At 43.1% G+C, this 19,103-nt stretch overlaps 1 protein-coding gene and 1 pseudogene across 1 annotated transcript; both read left to right on the forward strand.

Annotated features, from left to right (window-relative positions):
* Positions 1-226: 226 nt before the first annotated feature.
* On the forward strand, positions 227-1,162 carry LOC120380910 (olfactory receptor 14C36-like). The gene has a single exon (XM_039498812.1). It carries the CDS (start codon positions 227-229, stop codon positions 1,160-1,162), a length of 936 nt encoding a protein of 311 aa, XP_039354746.1.
* A 14,791-nt stretch (positions 1,163-15,953) lies between these two features.
* On the forward strand, positions 15,954-16,889 carry LOC120381286 (annotated as a pseudogene).
* The last annotated feature ends 2,214 nt before the right edge of the window (positions 16,890-19,103 follow it).

The following is a 19,103-nucleotide window of genomic DNA, read 5'->3' on the forward strand; positions in this document are numbered from 1 at the left end:
GATTCTATGATGCAGCTCCGTTGACTTTAAGGGAGCCATGTCAATTTGCACGTGTGTGATAACTCACCACTGCTAGTTAAATAGCAGTAAGGAGTGCTGGGCATTGTTGACACTCACATTGAGATATTGCTGCGGGGAATCAGGGCCACTCCCTCTCTCACTCTAATCCCCACCACTGTCTATGTCCTTCCCTCCACAGCCATCACACAATGAACTGAGAAAGAAAATGTCCAACCAAACCACCCTGACTGAGTTCCTTCTCCTGGGATTCTCTGATGTTCGGGAGCTGCAGATTTTGCACTTTGTGATGTTCCTAGTGATTTACCTGGTAGGCCTGATGGGGAATCTTCTCATCATCACAGCCATAGTCCTCGACCACCATCTTCACACCCCCATGTATTTCTTCCTGGTGAATCTGTCCGTCCTAGACTTTGGCTCCATCTCCGTTACCATCCCCAAATCCATGGCCAATTCTCTCATAAACACCAGGGTGATTTCTTATACTGGATGTGTCACCCAAGTCTTTCTCTTTCTCCTCTTCACTGCAACTGATCTTGCGTTACTCACCATCATGGCGTACGACCGATATGTCGCCATCTGCCAACCACTGCACTACGAGAGCATAATGAACAGGAGAGCTTGTGTCCAAATGGCAGCTAGTGCCTGGATTACTGGTATTGTCTACTCTGCCCTGCACACTGGCAACACCTTCAGGTTACCCTTCTGTCAGTCCAATGTCATCAACCAGTTCTTCTGTGAAATCCCCCAGCTACTCAAGCTCACCTGCTCTGACTCGTACCTCAGTGAAATTGGGGCTATTGCCTTTAGTATGTTTTTAGCTTCAAACTGCTTTGTTTTTATAATTGTGTCTTATGTTCAGATCTTCAAAGCAGTGCTGAGAATCCCTTCTGAGCAGGGCCGAGGTAAAGCCTTCTCCACCTGCCTCCCTCACCTCACTGTGGTCTCTTTGTTTCTTTGCACTAGCTTCTTTGCCTATTTGAAACCCACCTCCAGCTCAGCATCAGGTCTAGATCTCATGATGGGTGTTCTCTATTCCCTGGTGCCTCCAGTGATGAATCCGATCATTTACAGCATGAGGAACAAGGAGACCAAAGCTGCATTAAAGAAAATGTTTGTATGGAGGTTCTTCACCATAAATTAAAATGTCCATCATTGTACCTAGATTGAGATTTCATTCTGAACTTCTTCCTGGATATATAAAAGCAGCAAAGAGTCTCGTGGCACCTTATAGACTAACAGATGTATTGGAGCATGAGCTTTCGTTGGTGACATGAAATGCATCCGATGAAGTGGGTATTCACCCATGAAAGCTCATGCTCCAATACGTCTGTTAGTCTGTAAGGTGCCACAGGACTCTTTGCTGCTTTTACAGATCCAGACTAACACGGCTACCCGTCTGATTCTTGTATATAATCAACTGATGACAAAATTGTCTCCTTGAGAACATAGGGTGCAATCTGTTTATGAATTCATAAAATCCGGAGTAACTCCACAGAAGTAAAATGAGGCCTGGTCTAGACTAAGAGTTTATATTGAATTTAGCAGCGTTAAACCGCATTAAACCTGCACCTGTCCACACAACGAAGCCCTTTATATAGATATAAATAAATCTTAATACAGGTATCTGTAATCCTCCCCGACGAGGGGAGTAGCGCTGAAATCGGTATTGCCATTTCGTATTAGGATTAGTGTGGCTGCTATTTGACGGTATTGGCCTCCGGGCGCTATCCCACAGTGCACCATTGTGCCCGCTCTGGACAGCAATCTGAACTCGGATGCACTGGCCAGGTAGACAGGAAAAGCCCCGTGAACTTTTGAATTTCATTTCCTGTTTGCCCAGCGTGGAGCGCCGATCAACACGGGTGACCATGCAGTCCCAGAATCAAAAAAGAGCTCCAGCATGGACCGTACGGGAGATACTGAATCTGATCTCAGTATGGGGAGATGAATCTGTTCTATCAGATCTCCATTCCAATAGATGTAATGCCAAAACATTTGAAAATATCTCAAAGGCTATGATAGAGAAAGGCCACAGCAGGGGCTCAGCACAGTGCTGCGTGAGAAGCATAACAGAAAGCCAAAGAATCAAATGGATGCTCACAGGGGGGCGGGGGGGCGGACTGAGGACTTGAGCTATCCCACAGTTCCCGCAGTCTCCGAAAACTATTTGCATCCTTGGCTGAGCTCCCAATGCCTGAAGGGTCAAAAACATTGTCCCCCCGTGAAAGAAAAGGGAAAAAATCGTTTCTCGCCTTTTTTCAATGTCACCTTATATCTACTGGATGCTGCTGGTAGACGCGGTGCTGCAGCGCTGAACAGCAGCATTCCCTCCTCTCCCCTGCCTGATAGCTGTTGTCATCATCCAGTGAGTGCTCCTGGCTGGCCTCGGTGAGGTCGGCCGGGGGTGCCTGGGCAAAAATGGGAATGACTCCCGGTCATTCCCTTCTTTAGGCTTTATCTCCTGGAGATTAAGTCCTGCCTGGAATATCATAGCAGCTGGAGGCTGCCTTCTCCCCCACCCCGCCCTGTTTTATCTCAAAAAAGTCAGTGTTTCTTATTCATGCATTCTTTATTGCTTCATCACATAAATGTGGGGATAACTGCCACGGTAGCCCAGTAGGGGTGGGGGAGGAGGGAAGCAACGGGTTGGGGTAGTTGCAGGGGCACCCCCTAGAATGGCATGCAGCTCATCATTTCTGTGGGATGTCTGGGGCTCTGATCCGGAATGGCTGTCCTCTCTGGTTCTTTAGTAGGCTTGCCCGATATTCTAGGCAGGACTACCTTTAGACAAAACATAAAGAAGGGAATGACCTGGGAAGTCATTCCCATTTTTGTCCATGTGCCCTCTGCCAACCTCACCGAGCCCAGCCAGGAGCACCCATGACAGCAGCAGATGGTACAGTATGACTGGTAACCATCATTGCCAATTTCCAAAGCAGCAGATTGTACAATATGACTGGTAACTGTCTCTGCTAACTTGCAAAGGCAAGTGAATGCTGCTGTGTAGCGCTGCAGTACTGCGTGTGTCAGCAGCATCCAGTACACATACGGTGACAGTGAAAAAAGGCTAAACAGGCTCCATGGTTGCCATGCTATGGCGTCTGCCAGGGCAATCCATGGAAAAAGGCACAAAATGATTGTCTGCCATTGCTTTCACGGAGGGAGGATTGACTGACGACATTTACCCATAATCACCCGTGACACTGTTTTTGCCCCATCATTCATTGGGATCTCAACCCAGAATTCCAATAGGCGGGGGAGACTGCGGGAACTATGGGATAGCTATGGGATAGCTACTCACAGTGCAATGCTCCAGAAATCGATGCTAGCCTTGGTACATGGACGCACACCGCCGAATTAATGTGCTTAGTGTGGCCGCGTGCAGAGCGTCACCTGTTACTTTGTTCCAGGAGACTTTTGGTGGGTTAGGAATTTGCAGAGTGGGAAATGTTTGATTAAATGGGGGTATACATTTATTTTTTTTTCATTTAAGTTGGCAATGTCATAATATCTTTGAAAGGATTTTCTGGGAGACTTAGAGTTTTTCTTTCCCCAGTGATGGAGAATTAAAAATAGTTTCTTTAGGTGTGTGAATAGCTGAGTTTTGGGCTGTATAAGTCGGGGGATTGCCAGCATATTGAAGGATATGATCATTCCCTTCTGTTTGACATTGGTGAGGCGTCATCTGGAGTACTGTGTCCAGTTTTGGGCCCCACACTACAAGAAGGATGGGGGAAAAATGGAAAGAGTCCAGCAGAGGGCAAACAAAATGATTAGAGGGCTGGAGCACATGACTTATGAGGAGAGGCTGAGGGAACTGAGGTTGTTTAGTCTGCAGAAGAGAAGAGTGAGGGGGGGATTTGATAGCTGTGTTCAAGTACCTGGATTGGGGATTCCAAAGAGGATGGATCTAGACTGTTCTCAGTGGTAGCAGATGACAGAACAAGGAGTAATGGTCTCAAGTTGCAGTGGGGAAGGTTTACGTTGTATATTATGTAGCTGTCGTGCAACTGTACCAGAAGGCACTCCAGACAGCTGCAGCCCACAGGGCCCTGGGCTGGAACCGGGAGTAGAGTGCGGGACCAGGTTCCCCCCAAACTTCCCAACTCCTGATTAAACATGGGAGGGATTGACCTGGACTGTGGCTTCTACCAGAGGGGAAGGTCTCTGGGCTGTCTCCTGACCCACTGGGTAAATCTGTGAAGTGCGCAAATCTGCTAATAAGTGCAGGACCCACCAAGGTAGAGGAGAAACTTTTTCACAATTAGGAAAAACTTTTTCACTAGGAGGCTGATGAAGCACTGGAATGGGTTACCTAGGGAGGTAGTGGAATCTCTTTCCTTAGAGGTTTTTAAGGTCAGGCTTGACCAAGCTCTGTCTGGGATGATTTAGTTGGTTTTTGGTCCTGCTTTGAGTAGGGGGTTAGACTAGATAACCTCCTGAGGTCCCTTTCAATCGTAATATTCTATGATTCTATGACCATCTCACTTCAAGATGACAAGAAGAATCTGGTCTCACGTTGATACAGGATGAATGGTTATTCTGTTTCATGGATATCTGACAGTCAATCCTAGCTGGACACATTTGAAAATGAGGTCCCTTTGAAAATTCCAACTGAGCACCTTATAAAGTGGGAACATACCCAGCCTCAGAGTTTACAAATGAGCCCCCTCTTTATCTTGGCCAAAGAAAACCACCAGAAACATCATTCCGGAGCGTGGCAGTGCTCAACATTGAGCCTCACGTTCACCTCTGAGTGCCTAAGAACCATTCCCCCTATAGGCCACTCATGGAAACATTCCCAGACACATCAAAGCTCCCTGAATACAATCTGATGGATTCATGGTGACTTGCCTGAAATGCACTGGAGAGTTTTGTCTAGTTTCCAGAGAACAAGTGTGCTCATCACACCTGCATCCACAATATTGGTAATAATATTCCCCCTTCTGGTCTGTTACCGTGAAAAGGTCCAGGGGCATGAAGAAGGGAATCCTCAGTCAGACATTATTTAAATCTGAATATCCAGACAACTTGTTTCCAAGAGTTTTAAAAAAGTTGTCTGCAGAGCTCACTGGATCATTAATGTTTCATTGTAGTGAGTCTTGGAACACAGGGGAAGTTCCAGAACACTGGAAATAATAAGTTGGGCTGATAAAGAGATGGATGTTGATGTAATCTATTTAGATAGTAGGAAGGCATTTGAGGTGGTACTGTGTGACATTTTGCAAGGATTGGTTCCTGGCCCAACACAACATTTTTATCAGCGACCTGGAGAAAGCATAAATTATAAATCATAAAGTTTGCAGGTAACACAAAAATTGGGGGATTGGTAAATAATGAAGGGGATGGGCAACTGATACAGAGTTATCTGGATCAGTTACTAAATGGGACATGCAAACAATAAAAATAGAAGAATATAAGAAAGGATATGAACATAAGAGGGAATGAACAGAACAGGTAATCATCAAATGATCCATCCCATGTCACTCATTCCCAGCTTCTGGCAAACAGAAGCTAGGGACACCATTCCTGCCCATCCTGGCTAATAGCCATTGATGGCCCTATCATCCATTAATTGATCTGGTTCTTTTTTTAACGCTGTTATGGTCTTGGCCTTCACAACATCCTCTGGCAAGGAATTCCACAGGTTGACTATGTGTTGTGTGAAGAAATACTTCCTTTTGTTTGTTCTAAACCTGCTGCCTATTAATTTCATTTGGTGACCCCTAGTTCTTGTGTTATGATTAGCAGTAAACAACACTTCCTTATCTATTTTCCCATACCAGTCATGATTTTATAGGTCTCGATCATATCTCCCCTTAGCCCTGTCTTTTAGAAGCTGAAACGTCCCAGTATTATTAATCTCTCCTCATATGGAAGATGTTCCATACCCCTAATATTTTTTGTTGCCCTTTTTGGAACCTTTTCCGATTCCAATATATCATTTTTGAGATGAGACAACCATATCTGCACACAGTATTCAAGATGTGGGCATACCATTGATTTATGGAGAGGCAATATGATATTTTCTGTCCTATTATCTATCTCTTTCTTAATTATTCCCAGCATTCTGATTTCTTTTGTGACTGCCGCTGAACAGTGAGTGCATGTTTTCAGAAAACTATCCACAATGAGTCCGAGATCTCTTTCTTGAGTGGTAACAGCTAATTTAGACCACATCGTTTGATATTTATAATTGGGATTATATTTTCCAATGTGCATTACTTTACATTTATCAATATTACATTTCATCTGTCATTTTGTTGTCCGGTCACCCAGTTTTGAGAGATCCTTTTGAGTCTGCCTGGGTCTTAACTATCTATAGTAATTTGTATCAGCTGATAATTTTGCCACATCACTGTTTATTCCTTTTTCCAGATCATTGATGAATATGTTGAATAGGACTGGTCCCACAACAGACCCCTGGGAGACACCACTATTTACCTCTATCCATTCTGAAAACTGACCATTTATACCTACCCTTTGTTTCCTATCTTTTAACCAGTCACCAATCCATGAGAGCACCTTCCCTCTTATCCCATGGCAGATGACTTTGCGTAAGAGCCTTTGGTGAGGGACCTTGTCAAAGGCTTTTTGAAAATATAAGTACACTATATCCACTGGATCTCCATAGTCCACATGCTTGTTGACCCCCTCAAAAAATTCTGGTAGATTGGTGATGCATGATTTTCCTTTACTAAAACATGTTGACTCTTCCTCAACAAATTATGTTCATTTATATGTCTGACAATATTGTTCTTTATTATAGTTTCAGTCAATTTGCCCAGTACTGAAGTCAGGCTTACAGGCCTGTAATTCCTCAGATCACCTCTGGAGCCGTTTTAAAAAGTTGGCCTAGAATCATAGAATCATAGAATCTCAGGGTTGGAAGGGACCTCAGGAGGTCATCTAGTCCAACCCCCTGCTCAAAGCAGGACCAAACCCAACTAAATCATCCCAGCCAGGGCTTTGTCAAGCCTGACCTTAAAAACCTCTAAGGAAGGAGATTCCACTACCTCCCTAGGTAACCCATTCCAGTTCTTCACCACCCTACTAGTGAAAAAGTTTTTCCTAATGTCCAACCTAAACCTCCCCCTCTGCAACTTGAGACCATTACTCCTTGTTCTGTCATCTTCTATCACTGAGAACAGTCTAGATCCATCCTCTTTGGAACCCCCTTTCAGGTAGTTGAAAGCAGCTATCAAATCCCCCCTCATTCTTCTCTTCTGCAGACTAAACAATCCCAGTTCCCTCAGCCTCTCCTCGTAAGTCATGTGCTCCAGCCCCCTAATCATTTTTGTTGCCCTCCGCTGGACTCTCTCCAATTTATCCACATCCTTCTTGTAGTGTGGGGCCCAAAACTGGACACAGTACTCCAAATGAGGCCTCACCAGTGCTGAGTAGAGGGGAATGATCACATCCCTCGATCTGCTGGAAATGCCCCTACTTATACAACTCAAAATGCCATTAGCCTTCTTGGCAACAAGGGCACACTGTTGACTCATATTCAGCTTTTCGTCCACCGTAACCCCTAGGTCCTTTTCTGCAGAACTGCTGCCCAGCCATTCGGTCCCTAGTCTATAGCAGTGCATGGGATTCTTTCGTCCTAAATGCAGGACTCTGCACTTGTCCTTTTTGAACCTCATCAGCTTTCTTTTGGCCCAATCCTCTAATTTGTCTAGGTCCCTCTGTATCCTATCCCTACCCTCCAGCGTATCAACCACTCCTCCCAGTTTAGTGTCATCTGCAAACTTGCTAAGGGTGCAGTCCACACCATCCTCCAGATCGTTAATGAAGATATTGAATAAAACCGGCCCCAGCACCGACCCTTGGGGCACTCCACTCGATACCGGCTGCCAACTAGACAAGGAACCATTGATCACTACCCGTTGAGCCCGACCATCCAGCCAGTTTTCTATCCACCTTACCGTCCATTCCTCCAGCCCAGACTTCTTTAACTTGCTGGCAAGAATACTGTGGGAGACTGTATCAAAAGCTTTGCTAAAGTCCAGAAATAGCACATCCACTGCTTTCCCCTCATCCACAGAGCCGGTTATCTTATCATAGAAGGCAATTAGGTTAGTCAGGCATGACTTGCCCTTGGTGAATCCATGCTGACTGTTCCTGATCACTTTCCCCTCCTTTAAGTGGTTCAGGATTGATTCCTTGAGGACCTGTTCCATGATTTTTCCAGGGACTGAGGTGAGACTAACTGGCCTGTAGTTCCCTGGATCTTCCTTCTTCCCTTTTTTAAAGATGGGCACTACATTAGCTTTTTTCCAGTCGTCCGGGACCTCCCCCGATCGCCATGATTTTTCAAAGATAATGGCCAATGGCTCTGCAATCTCATCGGCCAACTCCTTTAGCACCCTCGGATGCAGCGCATCCGGCCCCATGGACTTGTGCTCGTCCAGCTTTCCTAAGTAGTCCCGAACTACTACTTTCTCTACAGAGAGCTGGTCACCTCCTCCCCATACCGTGCTGCAGAGTGCAGCTGTCTGGGAGCTGACCTTGTCTGTGAAGACAGAGGCAAAAAAAGCATTTAGTACACTAGCTTTCTCCACATCCTCTGTCACTAGGTTCCCTCCCTCATTCAGCAAGGGGCCCACACTTTCCTTGACTTTCTTCTTGTTGCTAACATACCTAAAGAAGCCCTTCTTGTTACTCCTAACATCTCCGGCTAGCTGCAACTCCAAGTGTGATTTGGCCTTCCTAATTTCACACCTGCATGTCTGAGCAATACTTTTATACTCCTCCCTGGTTATTTGTCCAATCTTCCACTTCTTGTAAGCTGTGTTTTTGTGCATCATATTAGCTATCCTCCAATCATCTGGTACAGAAGCTGATTTAAATGATAGGTTACAGACTACAATTAGTAGTTCTGCAATTTCACATTTGAGTTCCTTCAGAACTCTTTGGCGAATACCATCTGGTCCTGGTGATTTATTGCTGTTTAATCTATCAATTTGTTCCAAAACCTCCTCTAATGACACCTCCGTCTGGGACAGTTCCTCAGATACATAATCTGAAAAGAATGGCTCAGGTTTGGAAATCTCATTTCATTTCTCTGAAATGGCCTTATCATCCTTGAGTGCTCCTTTAGCACCTCGATCGTGCAGTGGCCCACTGGTTGTTTAGCAGGCTTCCTGCTTCTGATGTACTTAAAAAAAATTGCTATTACTTTTTGAGTCTCTGGCTAACTGTTCTGTAAATTCTTTTTTGGTCCTTCTAATTGGAATTTTACACTTTATTTGCCAGTGTTTCTGCTCCTTTCTATTTTCCTCACTAGGATTTAACTTCCACTTTTTAAAGGATGCCTTTTTTGCCTCTTACTGCTTCTTTTACTTTGTTATTTAGCCACAGTGGCTCTTTTTTGGTTCTTTTATTATGTTTTTTTTTTAATTTGAGATATACATTTAAGTTGAGTCTTTATTATTGTGTGTTCTAAAAGTTTCCATGAAGCTTGCAGAGATTTCACATTTGGCACTGCACCCTTGAATTTCTGTTTAACTAACCTCCTCATTTTTGTGTAGTTCCCCTTTCTGAAATTAAATGCTACAGCGTTGGTCCACTGTGGTGTTTTTCCTGCCACAGGGATACTAAATTTCATTATATTATGTTCACTATTACCAAGTGGTCCAGCTATATTCATCTATTGGACCAGATCCGGGGCCCCACTTAGGACTAAATCAAGAATTGTCTCTCCTTTGGTGGGTTCCAGGACCCATTTAAGGTGTAAAGAAACTTTATCTCTGTATTCTCTCCTGAGGTGATATATATTCAATCAATATGGGGATAACAGAAATATCTCATTATTATTATTGAGGTTTTTTTTTTAATTTTAATAGCCTCTGTAATCTCTCTGAGCATTTCACAGGCACTATCTCCATCATGGTCAGGTGTTCGGTAGTATATCCCCAATGCTATGTTTTTTATTATTCAAGCATGGAATTACTATGCATAGAGATTCTATGGTACAGTTTGGTTCATTTAAGATTTTTATTTAATTTGATTCTAAGCTTTCTTTCACATATAGTGCCACTCCCCCACCAGCACGACCTGTTCTGTCATTCTGATATATTTTGTACCCTGGTGTTACTGTATCCCATTGATTATCCTCATTCCACCAAGTTTCTGTGATTCCTATTATATCAATATCCAATATTATACAGGATATTATATCAATATTAATTTTGATATGGCTAAATGTAAATGTTTAGGAACATCTAGAAACAAAGAATTAGGCCATACTTACAGAATGGGGAACTCTATCCTTTGATTTGGGGGTTGTGGAGATAGCTGAACATGAACTTCCAATACAATAGACGTGAATGCAATCCTTTGATGTGGAAATAAGGGAGTAGAGATGTTGTTTTACCTGTATATTTGGCAGTGGTGCTACTGCTGCTGGAATACTCTTCTCCTCTCCACAGTTCAAGAAATTGTACATAAATTGGAGTGGGTTCAGAGAAGAGCCATGAGACTGATTAAAGGATTGGAAAAATGCCATCTATTGGTAAACTCAAGGAGCTCAATCTATTAAGTTTAACAAAGGTAAAGTTAAGGGGTGACTGTCAGAAAAGTTTTGTTTTGTTTTGCTTTGTTTTGTTTTTCCTCCTAAAAACTCTCTTCAGCTAAAGGGAAAGAGGCTAGGGAATGTTGTTAGAATAAAAGTGTTACTTAATATTTTAAATTACTTATGCTTTAAGGAGCTGAATTCCGATTTTCAAAAGTGCCTCAATAATTTCCTAGCGGCACCTAAATATCTTTAAAACTTGGCCTTAGTAACTTGGGAGTCTAAGGACTTCTTTACACTTTTAGCACTACAGCAGTATAGCTGCAGCCTAGTCCATGTCTTTTTAGAGAACCTTCAACGTTAGGATTTGCCATCTTGTTAATATTAAGACAATATTTGCAATAATTATTTTGAGCCCTATTTTCAAATGTTGACTTTTTTTTGGTCCCAATCCTGAAAAGTCATGCATCTCGGCAGACTTCTCTGTCTTGACGTTCTCAGACTATTTTTTAAAGCACATGGACTGCACATCAGTAGAGAGATTGTGTTGTGGAAGGTTCATTTCTCATTTGTGATCCTCTGCCTCTCCATCCAGATGAAATTATGGGGACTCCCTATCTTGCCCATTCAACATCACATAACATCCCAGCACAAGCTACAGAAATTGTTCATATGGAAATGTGACATTACGATACCATTAGTAACTGGATTAAGGGTTAAGAACTGTAGACCTAGCCCAGGACCCCAGCTCCAGGAGTCATGGAATTACAGCAGAATCACAGTTTTTTAATTTTTTTAAACAAAAGTAATTTTCTATTCTTCATGCACTGGAAAGCTAGAAAACAACCCATAACTAAGATGATAGCAAATGTAACCAATACAACATCTGCCTGAGTCTGCAGAGAACCTGATGCAGTGAAAATGTTAACTCCAGATGCGGAGTTAACTCTACCACATGGATCAAGTCTGGGAGATATAACCCAGTTTTTTACAGATGTGCCACCACTTCTCCCCACTCTTTCTGGGAGTACCTCTGAAGTTGCCTACCTCATGCTGGAGTAGGTGCTTTCTCTGTGTGGGTGTCTGTGACTGGGCCTTTCCCCGCTCTCTGATCCCTCACCATCCCTGTTATGTTATCTAGCTGCCACAGAACTAATGTATATATATTCATCAGCCAATCTCCCAGCTGGGTGACCACCTCACACATTTCTATGAACCATGATCTCAAGATCTTCGACTATTTCAGGGTTATTAAAATTGGATGGAGGTTCTAAGCAATAAGAATCTCAAATATAGAAACAAACATAAAACTAGGGATCATGGTACAGATACTCAGGTCACGTCAACTGGAATAGCTCCATAGCACTAGGCAAATTTACACCATCTGGGCATTTGGCCTCATTGACTCCAATGGTACTATGACAGATTTACACAAAGTATGTGTGTGGGCAGGACTGATGTACAACAGATATGGATCTGGCCCCTTTGGCTTCAATGGAGCGACAGCTCATTTACACCACATGGGGATCTGACCCTTCTTATTGGTTCGGTCTCTCTGACATACCTACAATCAGTGTGAAATAAAAAGTTTTAAGGTGGCATACAGCATCACACCTGCAGTGTAAAGTGCCTTTTATTTTTGTGTTCGTGTTCATAGAATTTCTGAAAGAAAGAAAGAAAGAAAGAAAGAAAGAAAGAAAGAAAGAAAGAAAGAAAGAAAGAAAGAAAGAAAGAAAGAAAGAAAGGAAGGAAGCCAGTCCATCCATCCCTATAAAAGTTGAAATTCAGATACAGAAAAATCTCTGCAATACTGAATTCCTGAGTTCTCTCCCCAGTGGAAATGAATTGCTCCTTAGCCTTTAAAAGTTACACTCTGGCAATTAATCCCATGGGGCAAAGAGCTAAGAACATGCCAACTGGATAGAAACGTTTGTCTTTCATTCAGTTCAGATTCACGGGTAAAAATTTTTAGGAGACATATCCCCAGTTGGTGTCAATCAGCAGTAGCCTCAGTGGAGTTAAGGGTGAAAACTGACATAGCTTCATCGCATTTTTAGGGCCAGATCCCCAGCTAATGTAAAACAAAATCCCTCCATTGAAATCAAAGGGCCACATCTCCACTTGGTGTAAAAAGCCCTAACTCCTCTTAACTCAACGGAACTATGTCAATTTACACCATTTTAGGACATTACACTGAGCTTTTAGTGTTTGCCTCCAGGTATCTCTTAGTGACCAACATCAAACAGCCAGAGCAGCCTCAGCTGTGGGTTCCTCTGGTGGCTGCATCCCAAGAGCTGCTGATGAAATGCAGGAGAGAAAAGAGTTTCTACTTCCACAGAGCTGTTTATGTGGCATTAATGAAGGAACAGGCTATTCCAGGCCTGCTGCGGCTCTGGTGCCACTGGGCTCTGAGCTGTTGTAGTCACATGTCTGTACTACCAATATCTATTCTATTCTGCAATCCCCTTGGGAAGCCACATGGGACTCAGCCCTGCCTTGTTTTTAATTCAGGGTCTATTCAGGGATGCTGCCACCATGTGAGATTCAGGCTGGGTGCTCCTCCCCCTCTCTGGTGTTTAGGGTCAGCTAGGGCAGCTTGTCAAGGTGGATTGTTCCTGAGGTGAGATCAGATTCAGCTATTTAGCTCCAGACAAGGTATATCCTGGGCTATGACTGTGTCTGAATCCTGCGCTGGCAAGGATCAATTTCAGAGATGGGAGGGATTTCCAATCCCCAATCCCATTTACTCCTTCACATTTCAGCCAAGCCTGCCCAAAGAGGGGAGCACCGTCTGCTAGGAACTGCAGAGAGATCCAGCAACTCAGTGAATATCGCGAAGAGACTGGGAGACAGCAGCTGGATAACATAGTGATGAGACATTATTGACAGGTGCAAAGACAGACAGTGACAGACGAATCCTGGCAGAGGACTGCCCAATGCTTCAGAGTCTGGGAAACAGTCCACAAAGACCAACACTGTAAGTCTGCTATTTCACTTAAATATGTGTGGGAGCTAATATACTGGAGCAATGTAATACTAGAACTATGAGTTACAATTGGAACTCTCCAAAACCTTTACTATCATTTAATCAAATATCTAGAGCTGCTCATTTTTTTCCAGCATAAAAATTTCTCTTTTCATTGAAATTGTAGAAACCAAGCCATTTTTTGGTTTTGTGAATGGAGAACCAAACAGGTGCTGGTAAAAAATGCTGAAAACTGAAAAATTTTCACTGAGTGTTTTTAAAAAAGAAAAAAAATTGCCAATAGATACATTGATTTTAAGTATAGCACAGACCTATCATAATTTTTGTTTTCAATTTAAAGCCCACTTTTCCTTTGACATAATTTAAACAGAAAATAGCTGAATTCCCCATATTGAAAACTAATATTTAAGCCAGTGGGCCAGGGCTCATATTGTCCAATAACACCCTCTGTTCCAATCACGTTTATTGCTCTTTCAAAAAGATTCTTGCAGAATGGTAAAACTGAGGAAGTGGCAATGTTAGTATCCTCAGACTATGTTCTATACATAAAGGCATCTTTAAACTGAGGCACTGAGAGTTGAAGCCCCCAGCCAAAGCCTGTCTCTGCTCAATGACATAGAAGAGGGCAAAGTGGCTAGACCCCAGATCTCCTGTTCTAGCACCGTATCCTCTGTCCCACACTGATGCCTGCTAACCAGAAATACTCTTAACAGGTGGACAGCACAGAAACATAATAAGACACAGCCTGTGTCCTGGAGAGCTTCCAACTGGAGTAGGCAGGAAAGAGAAAGATAGGGAGAAGAAATAGAGGCACAGGAAGACCCATGGTCACACAACAAGTCAGTGGCAGAACCAAGAAACGAAACCAAGTCTCCTGATGGCTACTGAAAGGCAAAGACCACATATACAGTCACAGAGGGAAATTAAACAACGTCAAAGTAGCTGAGTGATGCTATTAGCCCCTCATCAGACAGCGATTGAAATGCAGCTGAAATTTGGTGCCACAGATCAGTTTTGGAAACAGGCAGCAGGCCGTCACTGTTGTGTTGCAGTGGAACACTTACAACTGAGCTGTAATTGAGGATGCTTTCTGAGTCCATGTCATATTTCTTCCGAAACTGGAAAACAGGCAGCATTTGCTTTTTAATACTTTACCTCCACATCCACGTTTGCATATTTCCCCAACAGGGGAAATAGCTTGGCTAGATCATTGGGGTGGAAGGTGCTCTGCTCCATCCATCACACAGCATTTTATCAAGCCACATCCTGAGCCAGATCTTCAAATGGTGTAAACTGATGCAACTCCATTGACATTAAGGGAGCCATGCCAATTTACACTCGTGTGTTATTTTGCCATTCCAAGTCACTGGCAGTGACAAATGCTGTGCACCTTTCACACTCCTACAGTGAGATATTCCTGAGGGAAATCTGGGCTATACTTAGGGTGTAGATGTAACCCCGACCGTTGTCTTTGTTCTTCCCTCCACGTTCATCACACAATGAACTGAGGAAGAAAATGTCCAAACAAACCACCGTGACCGAGTTCCTTCTCCTGGGATGCTCTGACGTTTGGGAGCTGCAGATTTTATACTTCTTGGAGTTTCTAGTGATTTACCTGGCAGCCCTGATGGTCAATCTTCTGATCATCACAGCCATAGCCCTCGACCACCATCTTCACACCCCCAGTTTTCCTTTGAAATAATTTAAATGAAAAATATCTGAAGTGGGATCTTGTGTCACAAATCAATACGTATGCAGGCAGCAGGTTTTCTATGTGGTGCTGCAGTGCACTCACTAAAGACAAGCTCTCATACACGATGCTGAGCAAGTCTATGTCATATTTCCCCGAAGAGTGGATATCAGGGTGTGTTAGCAGGCTGTTTGTAGCAAGAGAGGATCCAGCTTGCCTAGAATGTTGCATTGGGTTGTACTTTGATCCATCCTTCACACAGCATTTTATCAAGCCACATCCTGGGGCAGATCTTTAGATGGTGCAAACTGCAGTGGGGGAGGTTGAGGTTGGATATTTAGAAAAAATTTTACTCAGAGAGTGGTGAAACACTGGAATGTGTTACCTAGGGAGGTGGTGGAATCTCCTTCCTTAGAGGTTTTTAAGGTCAGGCTTGACAAAGCCCTGGCTGGGATGATTTAGTTGGGAATTGGTCCTGCTTTGAGCAGGGGGTTGGACTAGATGACCTCCTGAGGACCCTTCCAACCCTGATATACTATGATATTCTATGATTCTATGATGCAGCTCCATTGACTTTAAGGGAGCCATGTCAATTTGCAAGTGACGAGTGCTGGGCATTGTTGACACTCACATTGAGCTATTGCTGCGGGGAATCGGGGCCACTCCCCCTCTCACTCTAATCCCCACCACTGTCTATGTCCTTCCCTCCACAGCCATCACACAATGAACTGAGAAAGAAAATGTCCAACCAAACCACCCTGACCGAATTCCTTCTCCTGGGATTCTCTGATGTTCGGGAGCTGGAGATTTTGCACTTTGTGATGTTCTTAGTGATTTACCTGGTAGGCCTGATGGGGAATCTTCTCATTATCACAGCCATAGTCCTCGACCGCCAGCTTCACACCCCCATGTATTTCTTCCTGGTGAATCTGTCCATCCTAGACTTTGGCTCCATCTCCGTTACCATTCCAAAATCCATGGCCAATTCTCTCATAAACACCAGGGTGATTTCTTATCCTGGATGTGTCACCCAAGTCTTTCTCTTTCTCCTCTTCACTGCAACTGATCTTGCCTTACTCACCATCATGGCATACGACCGATATGTCGCCATCTGCCAACCACTGCACTATGAGAGAGTGATGAACAGGAGAGCTTGTGTCCAAATGGCAGCCAGTGCCTGGATTACTGGTATTGTCTACTCTGCCCTGCACACTGGGAACACCTTCAGGTTACCCTTCTGCCAGTCCGATGTCATCAACCAGTTCTTCTGTGAAATCCCCCAGCTACTCAAGCTCACCTGCTCTGACTCGTACCTCAGTGAAATTGGGGCTATTGCCTTTGGTATGTTTTTAGGTTCAAACTGCTTTGTTTTCATAATTGTGTCTTATGTTCAGATCTTCAAAGCAGTGCTGAGAATCCCTTCTGAGCAGGGCCGAGGTAAAGCCTTCTCCACCTGCCTCCCTCACCTCACTGTTGTCTCTTTGTTACTTTGCACTGGCTTCTTTTAGTACATGAAAACCACCTCCAGCTCAGCATCAAATATGGATCTCATGATGGGTGTTCTATATTCCCTGGTGCCTCCAATAATGAATCCAATCATCTACAGCATGAGGAACAAGGAGATCAAAGCTGCATTAAAGAAACTGATTGCGTGGAGGTTAATTACCAAGAATTAAATTGTCCATCATTAGTACTTGATTGAGATTTCATTCTGAGCTTCTTTATGGTTTATAATCAACTGATGACAAAATTGTCCCCTTGAGAAAATAGGGTGCAATCTGTTTATGAAATCATAAAATCCGGACTAACTCCACTCAAGTAAAATGAGTTAATTTACAATTACATCACTGTAAAAAAGATCAAAATCTTAATATCTATCCATAAATGTACACACACACCCTTCTATCAGTCTTATACTGCTAACATCACCTTGCTATCTGAGTATGTTGCACAGAATATCAATAGCCATAGCTTAGTCACTAGTGGACTTCATGAATTTTCTTGTGCTTCTCCTTTTTCAGGGCATAAAAATTGTGATCGGGGTATGAGAGGTTTGGCTTCTTTGTTTGCTTGATTGTTTCTTTTTCATGTTGTTTCATTTTATTTATTCATTGCTTGGCTTGCTTCTTTGTTCCAGGTGACTTTTGGGGAATAGGAATTTGCAGGGTGGAATATGTTTGATTAAATCTGGATATCCACTTATTTTGTCATCTATTCAATGTGTCAATGTCATAATGTCTTTTAAAGGATTTTCTGGGTGACTTAAATTTTCCTTTCCCCAATGATGAAAAACTAAAAAAAAGTTTCTGTAGGTTTATGGATACCTGAGTTCCTGTTTAAATGATTGTTAATGCTGATGGGATTTTATTGTCTTATTTATGATGTGATAGGGCACCTACTCCTTATAAAATTATGTATATTACCTTTTTTAAAAAATAAGTAAATAAATATTGTATTCTTCTTGCTATGGTGAAAAGGCATTTTGGAAGAGAAAACTATTGCAATGTTTCCTAAAGACAAACTGAGTCTCTGTAATAATCATAAATGTTTATCCTACCAAACAACTGCAGTGATTGATCTGGAATTGCTCATATTTTTTCTTATCTTACACTTTGTTCCTACAGTGGGAAATAAATTGTACTTTGTATGGTGAAGGCTGGGCTAGTCACTCAACTTACTACTGGTCACAGCTCCTGTGGGAATAACTGCAGGTACCAAGCACAGTGGGAGAAATAACGGTGGGAGCACAAATTGCTATAAACAATTTGAGAGGTAAAATCATATCATTCAACTCTGAAAGGGACAGGCAGAAGACAGAGACATGGAGTGTGCACTCAAAGACCAGAGCAGAAAGCAGAGGTTATTCTAACTGTACAACCATAATAAATGAGATTCAGCCATTTGCTTCAAAGGATAGATTGGGATCTGGCCAACGGTCTCTTATCCACACGAGGATTCAATTGTGTCTAGATCACATAAGTTAGCTGCATTATTATTGTTGTTATTATTTATTGCCAGTTATCTCATCATAGAAGTCAATCAGGTTGGTCAGGCATGATTTGCCCTTGGGGAATCCATGTTGACTGTTCATGATCACCTTCCTCTCCACCCAGTGCTTCAAAATGGATTCCTTTAGGACCTGCTCCATGATTTTGCCGGGGACTTAAGTGAGGCTGACCGGTCTGTAGTTCCCCAGGTTCTCTTTCTTCCCTTTTTAAAAAATGGGCACTACTTTAGCCTTTTTCCAGTCATCCGGGACCTCCCCCAATGACCACGAATTTTCAAAGCTAATGGCCAATGGTTCCGCAATCACATCAGCCAACTCCCTCAGCATCCTTGGATGCATTAGATCTGGACGCATGAACTTGTGCATGTCCAGCTTTTCTAAATAGTCCTTAATATGTTCTTTCACCACTGAGGGCTGCTCACCTCCTCTCCATTCTGTGTTACCCGTGCAGCAGTCTGGGAGCCAACCTGGTCTGTGAAGACCGAGGCAAAAAAACCATTGAGTACTTCAGCTTTTTCCAAATCCTCTGTCACTATGCTGCCTCCCCCATTCAGTAAGGGTCCCTCACTTTCCCTGACCTTCTTCTTGTTGGTAACATACCTGTAGAAACCCTTCTTGTTACTCTTCACATCCCTTGCTAGTTGTAACTCCAGTTGTGCCGTGGCCTTCCTGATTACACCCTGCATACTCTAGCAATATGCTTATACTCCTCCAAATTCCTCCAAAGTCATCTGTCCAAATTCCACTTCGTGTAGGCTTCCTTTTTGAATTTAAGCTCTCCGAAGATTTCACTGTTAAGCCAAGCTGGTCGCCTGCCATATTTTCTATTCTGTCTGCACATTGGGATGGTTTGTTCCTGCAACCTCAATGAGGATTCTTTAAA

This window comes from Mauremys reevesii, linkage group 13 (assembly GCF_016161935.1).
Source record: "Mauremys reevesii isolate NIE-2019 linkage group 13, ASM1616193v1, whole genome shotgun sequence".
Lineage (NCBI taxonomy): Eukaryota > Metazoa > Chordata > Testudines > Geoemydidae > Mauremys > Mauremys reevesii.

What these genes read in the sequence shown, in the direction of transcription:
- LOC120380910 (XM_039498812.1), top strand. Translation starts at nt 227, where the DNA reads ATGTCCAACCAAACCACCCTGACTGAGTTCCTTCTCCTGGGATTCTCT.